We start from the raw sequence: 12175 nt of genomic DNA, 5'->3' as shown, positions 1-12175 counted from the left end.
TGGCTGATTAGAAATTAAGTGTTAACGAGCAGTTGGACATGTGTACCTAATAAAGTGGCCGGTGAGTGTATATATCGTTACCGCCACTCATCATAAAGTATACCGTGATATGAATTTTTTGCCATATCGCACATTCCTAATACCTGCTCTGATTTTACAGAGACCTAGTCTACAGCTGGACAAAATTAATCAAAGATGCGCTGAGAAAATTAGTTTTCTTTAATTGAAACAGTGCAAACTGTAGCTTACAAGCCTAAATAATATTTGGTTCCATCCAGGTAACTTTGGCCAATAAAGAGCAAGTTTTCCCAAATCTTCAGGATTTTTTGTTTTTGATGAGAGGAAATTAATACAGTTAAAGATTTGCAGGGAAATTATTTTGTTCCCATGTTACAAAGGGGMAACAGATTATTTTAAACAACTGAAATATTTGGTTCTTGTATCAGCAATAAAAAAATTATAAATACACACAATGGGCCTCATGCAAGAACCYTTCATACGCACAMATTTGTTCTTAAGTCGTCAACTTGAAGAAATCTGATAAATTATAGAGATTTCAGTTTCAGTCTTGGTTGCAAAGTGTAGGTTTAGGTAAAAAGTAATCTGTTCATGCAGTAACATATTTTTGTTCCTGTTTTGCAGATATGTAAAGGTCTTGGTCTGCTCCTGTGACTCTTCTGCTCTGCATCTGTTGAAGACCTGTTAAGACGAGAGCTGTTCTCAGTAAACACATCGACCTGCTCTAACTTCTCATCACCTCAGCCCTCTTGGGGAGMGGGGCTATGGCACCAGCTGTAGCAGAAAACAAACTCCGGACTCTGGCTGGTCAGATCACGGATCTCTGCTTTAAATTCACAGTTCTGAGTACCGGCACTGCTCTCTGAAGTTATCAGCACACCCAGAGGGCTGCAGACTGATGGTCCTTTGTCTGTATTGGCTCCGGCTCTTGGCCCGAGTCAGAGTCCCCGTGCAGCTGCAGGATCACCAGTCTTCGTCTTGTTAGACCATGTTCCACCAGCAGGACGGTCATCTGAAGGCTCAGCTGCAGGAGTGCCTCCCAGGCAGCAGGCAGCTTTTTCAGTGCCAGGACTGTGGGAAGCAGTACACCACTCAGCTGGATTACCGGCGCCACCTTGTGACCACACACAGCGCTGCAGGAGGACTGCCCTGCCCGGAGGAGCCCCCCTCTCTGTTGGAGACGCTGAACGACCACAGCGACAAACCTCCTTCTTCAGAAGGCAGCACCACCGTGCCTGTCAGAGAGAGGAAGTACTCGTGCGAGCGATGTGATCGGCGGTTTTACACGCGGAAGGATGTACGGCGTCATGCTGTGGTCCACACTGGGCGCCGGGACTTCCTGTGCACCCGCTGCGCTCAACGTTTTGGCCGCAGAGACCACCTGACGCGCCACCTAAAGAAGAGTCACGCACAGGAGTCGGGGATGATGTCACCGCCGCCCCCTAGCACTACTGGAGCTGCTCAGACCCCCACCCCTCACTGTACGGTGAAAGAAGAGCCCGGCCTGGTGACCTCTGACCCCACCTCTGTTACTAAGGAGCCCATGGAGTCTTTRGTCAGGGATCTGGGCCCCCCCTACTCTAATCCAGTTTCAGGGATGGGCCATTCTCAAGGGCTCATGCAGGGCTTGTTGCCTTCAGCCATGGCGGTGGGACACCACGTGTCTACCCASTCCTCCCACCCCCAACCTTTGCAGGCCCCGGCAGCCCCCCAGCAGCAGTCCTACGGCTCTACCTCATACTCTCGTTCCGACGTGGAGAACTTCCTGCTGGATCTGCAGAGTGCGCCCCCTCCGCCTCAGCTGTGTGCTGTGAACACYTCTACCTCTGCCTCCCCTCAGAGGGAGGGGTTGGGTGAGGGCGACCCCCACTTGCTGTGTCGTAGCCCTGCCCTCTCCACCACAGAGCTGTCCTGCCCCACTAACATGGAGCTGGGGCCCCTGCTCAGCTTTTTACCCTTTAGTTTACCCCCTTACAGCCCTCACATGGGGGTGGGGGGGTTGGTGATGAGCTACCCACCTGCTGCCTCCACTACCTCTCCTCCATCCTCCTCCACTGGCATCCCCTCCCAGACCCCAGGGCCCTTCTCGTTCTTCCAGCCTCCACAGGCTCACATCCCCCAGGGTCCTGGAGTTCACAGCCAGCTACCTCAGGCGTACACGTCTGCTATGAGCACTTCCAGCTCCCTACCTCACTATTACCAGGCCTTTCAGCAGTGAGCCGCCCCACCCTCACCACCACCATCACGTGCACTTATGTGTTGGACAGAAGAAAGCAGGGGAGAAAAGAAGACGAGAACTTTGTCTTATTGTGAATCTGATGTGCTAACAACAGTTCACCTCATCAGTATTACCTCAGAGTTTAAAAACTGACGAGCTTACGTCGAAGCTAACCAAGCCAGTTTCTGCGTAAACTTCTCAAATCAGACTAAACAGGTAATCTCATCAGCACTTTCTGTTCAGTTCAAAGAAAACAGAAAATAACCTACCTTTTTTTAATCAGGGCTTAGATCTAAATTAAGAAAACTTTTTAGTTTTAGTGCAGTGAGTAAATATAGTTATCAGTAACTGCACTTAAAACTGATTTGAAACGTGTGAAATTAAATATTCAAACTTTATGTGAAGAGTTTTAGATGAAACAGTACCCCTCACGGTGGCATGAACTCCACATTCTGCCTTTTTCATTGCCTACCACTGAAGGCAGGAATGTTTTTCCCTGTTTGTTTCTGTCTTTTAGGATAGATTTGAGTTATATTTTCAGAAAATAATCAATGAAGGGACAGCTGGTTACCTTTTGGAGTCAGCCCCACTTAAGATGGTTGCCACAGTTAAGCAAACTTATCAAACTTTGGCTGCCATTCTGCCCATTTTACAGATGAGGCTCTTTCACAAAATGGCTGCAAAGACCAGCCCACCTTTATGGTCCCCTCTGAATGATGGAGTCGACTACATCCCGCATAGATGTGAGCTTTCAGAAACGAAATGAGCATCACAGAACCAAAAGAGGCATGGAGCACTGTAAATTTTCTCATGTTTGTGTTGATGTGGAGCCCAACACATTAAATGTGTGGCCAACAGCTCCCTAGTACTGTTTTCAAAACATGATAAATCACTTCAGTGATTCTCTGCTTACCTTTTTACATGTAGGTTATTTGATGACACAGAGGTAGCCAGAAGGTGGTGTTTTGTGAAAGAGCCTATATTGAGCTGAGAATCATCCCCAACACTAACTGATCATGTGAGATCTGTTTAAAACTTTCCTATTGTCAGTCAACAGTGCTGTCTGCTAACAAAATATTTCATTCAACACTGGATAGATTTTATGGAATCTCAGAGAAAGTAATCATMGGATGTACAGTATGTCTACAACTGAAGCAAAATGACTTCCATAGTTTATACACAAACACAAAAAATCCAACCCAGTTAATTTTTTAAGATAAATTTAGTGCAGCAGTATCTTGTCATCATTAACACATAATTTGAGTGCTGAAACATCTCACAATAGCCTCTTTCACAAGACGGTTCCGTGAAATTGCTGCACTTCCTTCACTTCATTCACAAACCACTGGAGAAGCTGGCCAGGTCTGTTCACGTGTACGTGTTTAGTAAAGAACCCAGCGGCACGGAACCAAACAGGCGTGGAGCAGATCTCAGCTCGGCTGAAGTTGACTACGACGTATTTATTGTGTGACTGACGTCTGCCTCGTATCAAACTTAACAAACCAAATAAACTTACTTTAGCGATCCTGTGGTTCAATATTTTCTAAAATAACTCCAAAGTAGGGATGGGATAAATGGCTCTTTGAAGGGATCCGGATCTTGGGGAGCCGTTTGTTTCATAGAGCCGTTCAAAAGAGCCGCTAGATTTTGAACGTATTACGTCATCACGTAGGGAAATACGTCATCACGTAGGGAAATACGTCATCACGTAGGGAAATACGTCATCACGTAGCCGTACGTAATGACGTCATCCCGTCACGTGGGTGGAGCCATGTGTTTGTCAAGCGGAAACCCCCCACCCCCTTTCACCGTGAGCTTCTGTAATCCACAACTCCGCCTGTTTTCTGTGAAAAAGCAAAGCGGGAGTGATTTAAGAATGAAAAAACAAAGATTATATGAGGAATAAAAGAAATAAAACTACAAATGGCTCGTTACTGCCCGCAACTCGGCTCCTATCGTTCGTTGTAAAGAGCCGTTCAAAAGATTCAGATCGTTCGCGAACGTCACATCTCTACTCCAAAGTTACTGTTCTTTGTCATTTTAAATAGTCTCTCTTTGATAAATCTGTTGATTAATCCTGCAGTCGCTCACTGACGTCATCCTCGTATGGGGAAAAAAAAACCCTGCATTAACTCATTTTATCAATTCTGTGGTTCAATATTTTTAAAACTAACCACAAAGTTGCTGTTTTGTGTACTTTTCAATATTCCCACGGTAATAAATCTGTTGATTGTTGCTCGAGATGACGTCAGTCTCGATTGTATCAAACACACAGGTTGGTTTTATATCTCCGTGGGGACTGTTCATTGACTTTTTCTGGAAAATGGTTCCCACGATGTAGCAAATACGAACACACACACACACACACACACACACACAAACCAACAGAATTAACAGAGCTTTAGTGATCCTGTGGTTCAATATTGTTTAAACTAACTACAAAGTTGCTGTTCGGTGTCATCCTTAACATTCCCTCAATAATAAATCTGTTGATTAATCCTGCGGTCGCTCGCTGATGTCATGAGCTCATTATTTTCTGAGCTGCAGTCAATCACTGACTGAAGTCGGTCAGCTAAACTTGGGCCTACTTATTTGGGGAGTGGTGGCGCAGAGGTTAGAGAAGATGAGTCTGTGATTGGAAGGTTGCCGGTTCAACTCCCCGAACCAACCAGTCCCACTTTGGGCCCCTGAGCAAGGCCCTTAACCCCTCAGCTGCCCGGGCGCTGTAATTGGCAGCTCCACATGTGTGTTCACATGTGCGATGGGTATAATGCAGAGAATTAATTTCCCCTCTGCGGGACAATAGTAAAATCTTACCTTGCTTGGGAACTCAGAGGCAGGCTCACTTTACTCGCCTTTACACCTTTGTGTTTTTTCTGAAAGTTCAGAGGAGGACAGAACACGTGTCAGTCCCAGACTGAGCTGTCTTATGAATGAGGCTATTATCAAGAGATTGCACATACATGTAGCATTATACACAAAGTTTGACCAAAACAGCTACAGTTGACATTTCTCAACATAAGATCTTATCCTAAAACCAGACAGGCTGTATGCATTCCTTCAAGGAGTGTTAAGCCTTTAATTTGTTCTATGTTCTATAGATTGTTCGATTTAAATGCACTTAACTTCAGTTTTAGAGTTGAAGGGGAGTTTGGGAACTAAAAGCTGAAAGCTGCAGTTTGTAGGTAAAAAAACAAAACCATTAAACTGAAGAAAAAATAAAAAAGTTGGTCATTAACTCCACTGAGGACACTTTGACTAGTTTTATTAGAGTCTCATGTCAGGTTTTTGTGACCRACTATGACCCACCTGAGAACATGACAGCAGTGATCCTAGATCAGCTGTTTTCTACTTTGAGCCCTGAGACACATAATATGGTGTTACTGACCCTTTCACTCTGGATAATGACCCTGATTAGAGATAAAAGATCAGTCAGAATGTAGAATGTCTTTGCAGTGGTCTTGGTCAGGTCTTGAGGTGTAAACTAAGAACACAGTGGGAGCTTCCAGTACATGCAGTACAGGTCTGAGGGGTTTGAAAAGTTGTGTTGTTTCTTAGACGCTTTTTTACACAAACAATTTCTAGAAAAGATTACAGATTTTTTTTCATGACAGCTGTGAAAGGTGTTACGTTTACATAGTAACGCTGTGATTGCAACTGCTGTTAAGACAAGACTGCAAAAGATGTCGAATCCGCTGCGGTTTCCATGCCAGGTCACCAGCTGCTGCTGTGATTTTTGTATTTTAACGACACGTGTTTCTTTGTACAGACACTTTAGTTTCGAGCATTAAAACAGTACAGGTATGTTTGTTTTGACAAAAAATATTTGTACAATGTGCCTACTTAACTAAGAGATGGTGTAGCGCACTGTGTCAGAAGTAGGGTTGGGCAATATTGGCAAAAAATTAATCACGATTGATTGTGGTATTTAGCCAATTACAATTAATTTGACGATTAACCCCCTGGAGTCCCTGCACACCTTTATGTCCTGGTCACATGACCAATTTAGTGGGAAAGATTTTCTTTTCATAAAATCTGTTCCAAATTGTGTCAAAATCACAGACTTCAGGCTATACATCAATTTTTAAATTGTGTTGATAGATAAATAAATTACAGAACCTTTTTTATGTTTGTCATATTTGAAGCAGGGAGGAGCACCGAGCGGACTCTGCCTGGTTGCATTAATCATATTACGGTAATCGTCAAGTGCCAAAAATAATCGATTAATGTTTTTCTGACGATTAATCGCACACGATACGATTATGCCCAACCCTAGTCAGAAGCTTTGATAAATTGATAAAAGTAAGCAGCAGAATTTTGCACTGATGCTGACTTTTCTAAAACTTTCCACTTTGAGACCTGAATACTTTTCTAAAACTTTCCACTTTGAGACCTGAATACTTTTCTAAAACTTTCCACTTTGGGACCTGAATTCAAAAAGGTTTGGTGTCAGATGATGCGATTGCTGTTGTTATGTACACAAATGGCCAAAATGCTACAGAAGTGTTGCTGTTTAACTTWAAAACAAGTGTTGTGTAAACAGGGCCTTCTTATGGTCCTCTGGTGTTGCTTAGTCATTTAGAATATGAAGCAGAACTGCCATGATGGCCTTAGGTCACGGATACAACCCCATCATATTCATGCCACTCTGACACGTTTRCTGGTCAATTATCACAACACTTTTAGCAGTGTGGTTACGACCAATCTATGTTAAAGTACCAAAAATTAAAGTACCACTCTCTAATTAAACCTTTGTACTCAAACAAGAATCGGTTCTCATTATGGTCAGACATGCTAGATGAAAAGGGCCAGAACCTTACTGGCCTGCATTGTCACTGCAAACTAGTTGGTGACTCTAAATTGAGTGAACTATATGGCCAAAAATATTTGCTCACCCATCCAAATGATCGGAATCGGGTGTTCCAATCACTTCCACGGCCACAGGTGTACAAAATTAAGCACTTAGTCATGCAGACTGTTATCACAAACTTTTGTGGAAAAAAGGGAGCTCAGTGAATTCCYGTGTGGAACTYTGATAAGATGCCACCTGTGCGACAACTCCAGTCGTGAAATTTCCTCMCTCCTAAATATTCCACAGTCAGCTGTCAGAAAATGTAAATGGAAGTGCGACAGCAACTCAGCCACCAAGTMGTAGGCCACGTAAACTGACGGATCGGTGTCAGCAGATGCTGAAGTGCGAAGAGGTCAAAAACATTCTGAGAGTAAATCACRACAGACCTCCAAACTTCATGTGGCCATCAGATTAGCTCTAGAACAGWGCACAGAGAGCTTCATGGAATGGGTTTCCATGGTAGAGCTGTCGCATCCAAGCCATACATCACTAAGTGCAATGCAAAGCGTCCGATGGTGTGGTGTAAAGCACGCCACCACTGGACTCTAGAGCAGTGGTTCCCAAACTTTTTATCTTCTGACCCACAAAATATCCACGGCAAAAACTTGTGACCCCAAATATTACTGGTCTGGGTACAGGAACTTCGTTAATAGCCCTAAAAACACAGGCTTTCTGACAATCTAAACAGCTTGTGCATAAATACTTCTTTATACTTATTTTGCGTTTTTYTAATAATTATAGGGAAAATATTACACCAGCAATCATTTTATTACCCTTTAAATTGATTTCTGGAGATTATCCAAGGTGCTTCATGACCCATAAGTGGGTCCCAAGCCCAACTTTGGGAACCAAAGTGCAGTGGTTCCCAAACTTTTCAGCTTTTGACCCACAAAATAACAGTAGCAGAGACCTGTGCCCCCAACTATGTTTGGATGATAAATATTTGTAACCGGTCAACTAAACACGGGCATAGTAACAATATTTTTATACTACATTTATCCATTTTAAATATACTAACCTCACTCATTTGTAACAACTAAGGCAAAAATGTAATTAATTCAGAAAATCTTTTCAGGACCCCAACTTGATGTTTCAGYACCCCACTTTGGGTCCCYACCCCAACTTTGGGAAACACTGCTCTAGAGCAGTGGAGGTGCATTTTCTGGAGTAACAAATCACACTTCTCCATCTGGCAATATGATGGATGAGTCTGGGTTTGGCAGTTGCCAGTAGAGTGGTACTGCATTGTGCCAAAGTTTGGTGGAGGGGGGGATTATGGTGTGTGGTTGTTTTTCAGAAGCTTGGCCCCCTAGTTRCAGTGAAAGGAACWCTGAATACTTCAGCATACCAAGACATTTTGGACAATTCCATGCTCCCAACTTTGTAGGAACAGTTTGGAGCTGGTCCCTTCCTCTTCCACCATGATGTGCACCAGTGCACAAAACAAGGTCCTTAAAGACATGTGTGGATGAACCTGTCTGGCCTGCACAGAGTCCTGATAGAACACCTTTGGGATGAATTAGAGCAGAGACTGAGAGCCAGGCCTTCTTGTCCTTCTCATATGTGACCTCACAAATGCACTTGTGGAAGAATGGTCAAAAATCCCCATGAACACACTCCAAAACCTTGTGGACAGCCTTCCCAGGAGAGTTGAAGCTGTTCTTGCTGCAAAAGGGTGGACCAACATCAATATTAAACCCTATGGATTAGMAAAGGTATGTTACTTAAACTRGTGAATCAAGGCAGAGAAGTGAATACTTTGGGCAATATAGTGTAGGTGAATTTTTACTGCAGTATTACTTAGTGTTAAGATCAAGTGACCAGCAAYAAGTAAGCCCACTTTTTAGCAGTAAATCTTTGAAAAGCACTGCCTTTGTTTACACAACTTGCAGTGTTGTATTCTAGGCTATTCACTATATTTCATTTCCTTAGTTGTATCTGCCTCGGGCCTACTGGAGTATTATTTAGAAATGAAGCTGGGCAGATCTGTACCAGTTTTTTAGACCTGGACAAAAAGGACTTTGTCCTCAGATGTTTCCGGTCATAAGAAGTGCTCTCATGCAGGTATCTAAATACAACTTGTATAGAATTATAGGAAATAAAAAATGAATCCAGGTTTGTGGCTCAATTTTGAGAAACATTTGTCACACAATATTTTCAGAACATTTGATAAATTTTGGTTGCTAGCCTCCGCAATTCCTGGGGGGAAAAAAAAGCAAACATTTGGAAGACTTTGAAGACTCTTGCAAATAGACTACTGCTCAGAAACTAGTCTCCACAGTCGCAGCCTGGTGAGATACTGGCTYAGGGTAGATGGCACGATGTTTCGGCACAAAGAAGTTCACGTGATGACGTATTTTTGTGTGGAACACTATCKGGTGTGCATGTGAGCCCAATGGTAGAAGGCAGCGCAGAGCAACTCATGCTAGCTAACCTARGAYCWTGTTGAATCACCTGAAACACAGACATAATCTGGAGTACGAGGAAAGACAGAAAATGCGGACCAAGGTCACATCATCTGCTACATGCAAATGCAGTTTTCATCATATTATTGGCTAATTGTCACAAATCATAATTTAATTTTTGCCCATATRYCCCAACCCTATTCTGATGRATAGAGCATGCTGAGAGTGCAAGATAATGACTAAGGAAGACAGAAGCGTATTTGGTGATTGCTAAAAGTGTAACAGCGTAGAGATTATGTCACACTTAATAATAATAATGATACATTTTATTTGGTGGCACCTTTCTGACACTCAAGGATGTAGGGGTCACCTCGAGTGAAGAAACAAGATTTACTGCCTCGAAGCAGGCCTCGCACAGGCCTGACGAGAAGGCAGGAACTCTGTCACAAACTGAACTCTATTTAGGCCATGACAGGTCATTCCAACTGTGGAAGAGAACCCCTCAGTTCTCTTAATCAGATAATGGACAGAACAATCTCTTCTGTTCATGAAACATTCTTAGTTAAACAACAAATGAATCACGAACAGAAGAGATTGTTCTGTCCATTATCTGATTAAGAGAACTGAGGGGTTCTCTTCCARGGTTGGAATGACCTGTCATGGCCTAAATAGAGTTCAGTTTGTGACAGAGTTCCTGTCCTCTCGTCAGGCCTGTCCGAGGCAGTAAATCTTGTTTCTTCACTCGAGGTGACCCCTACAAGGACACAAAACAAGCAGCAAAAGCACTTAAGGAGGTATTTTATATATGTTTTCATGATCCAGAAACATTCTGATAAATTCTGTAGGTCATGGGTCATGTAGGTTATCATCCAGAGTGAAAAGGGTTTAACCAGATCACCAGTGTTTTCAGTGACTGTTTAATCATACATTACAGTATTTTTTTTTCCTTTTTAAAGAATAAAAGACACTGAGCACACAGATGACCTGATTATCACCATAATGACAAGTTTCCAAGTGTTTCATATTAAGGCTTCTGTTCTGGCTCTTCAAGAGATTCTCTAGACTGAGTTTAAGCACTTATTTCTAAAACAATTCATTAGTTCTGTTCTTCAAACAAATCTAACAATAAATGAAGTTTTAGTTTTAGGACACAACCTGCCTGGTGGCAAACAATAACATCATTTAACCCAGAGTTAAGTCAATTTGTCACTGATACCAGAGTCTAAACATACGTTTTCTACAAATTTTATTTTTAAGAACAAACAAATCGAGAATATCTGGAGGTCTAATGATGCTGTTGTTGATCAACCAGGCCTTGTTTACATGTGGTGTGTTTAAGAGTCTGTGTGTGATTCATAGGAACTTATTTTTGACTATTTGTACATTTTTTTAAACTTCTTAAGTTTTGCATCTTAGGGCATTAAATGTAATTTGGTTTTCACATGAAATTTAAAATACAGAGTTTATATCAAAGCACTTCAGGGTCTTCACCCTCATGATTCTGTTGTACTTTTTACCTGGATCTGTTGTTACGGGAACAGATGTTGTTGTGGAGCAGAGATGAACACATGCAAATAATCTGCCTTTTAACCCATCAGTGCGTTTCAGACCATGTTGCTTGGATAATAATGGAGTCACTTCCAAAAGTAGTTTTTTGTGTAATTCTGTTCAGTCACAGGAGTTTTAAACCCTACAGAGGTTTGTTGCTGACATTTCCAACGCGTCTCAAACACATCTTAAATTATTCATGGGCGTCAAACCATTCTGATTGCAGAAATCTCCAACCCATTTTAAACCCTTCTCAATTTTGTTGCAGGCATCACCACCCTGTCTCAAACACATRTTCATTTAATCTGGAGTAGAAAACCAGCATAAAACAATGGCATTTTAACAAAACTTAACAAGTGTTGCTTTTAGTCTGAGCTGTGCTGGCAGGCCCTATCACGTGACCTAGGATCAAACCAAAGAGACATAACCTACATGATGACTCTAATTATGAAGACATGTTAGGAGACTCATCAGTAAGTCTTTTTATAAGAGCAGAACTGATGCTGATATAGCCTCAAACACAAACAAATCACTTTAAAGTTTGTTTTTTCCTGTATAAATCCGTAAACAGAGTTTATAAAAAGCCAGTAAGACTTTGTGTGAAGCGGTGAGGATAAGACTGACATGACGCTGTCCTGAACATGAAGGAGGCCTCATGAATGTTTGACTGTAGTGACATTATGTAAACTATGACAGGTTTAATACAAAGTTGACATAGTTTAAAATGTCTTGGTTATGACAACTTGACATAGTCAAGAAATCATATAGTATGATGCAATCACCTGACACTGTAAATACAATAAAAGAGTATCTCTTGACATTTTCTCTATCAGTATATATGTGACCCATCACATCGAAACGAGGATTAAGTCCAAACGTGGTGTATGGAGAAAAAGGCAAATATAGTGTTTTGACTAAAATATTAATAAAAATAGCATTTTGTCAAAATATAATGAATTAATATCAATGTATCATTTGAATGAACTGCCTGAAATATAATCCTAAAACAAAAATTTGAAGCACTTTTTTGAGCAGTAGCAACAAAAAAACTGATTTTGTGGAAAAACGCCTTAAAATTTTGAGATTTTTCCTGAGTTAGCAAAGTTTTGTTTCTTTTTAGCTGGGAAATCTCAA

The 12175-nt window shown here is 41.9% G+C and overlaps 1 protein-coding gene across 1 annotated transcript in view; it reads left to right on the top strand.

Moving 5' to 3' along the window:
* Positions 1 to 12175, top strand: part of LOC106534623 (zinc finger protein PLAGL2) — a gene marked incomplete in the record, with an annotated part of 37036 nt that overhangs the window by 22757 nt on the left and 2104 nt on the right. The window contains 1 exon segment of the mRNA XM_014031321.1: positions 643 to 2407. Coding sequence (XP_013886775.1) covers positions 1007 to 2236 — 1230 coding nt within the window.

The sequence above is a fragment of the Austrofundulus limnaeus genome, unplaced genomic scaffold, assembly GCF_001266775.1.
Source record: "Austrofundulus limnaeus strain Quisiro unplaced genomic scaffold, Austrofundulus_limnaeus-1.0 Scaffold1224, whole genome shotgun sequence".
Classification (NCBI taxonomy): Eukaryota; Metazoa; Chordata; class Actinopteri; order Cyprinodontiformes; family Rivulidae; genus Austrofundulus; species Austrofundulus limnaeus.
The sequence above is the reverse complement of the archived record's forward strand: the minus strand, read 5'-3'. Positions and strand labels throughout refer to the sequence as shown.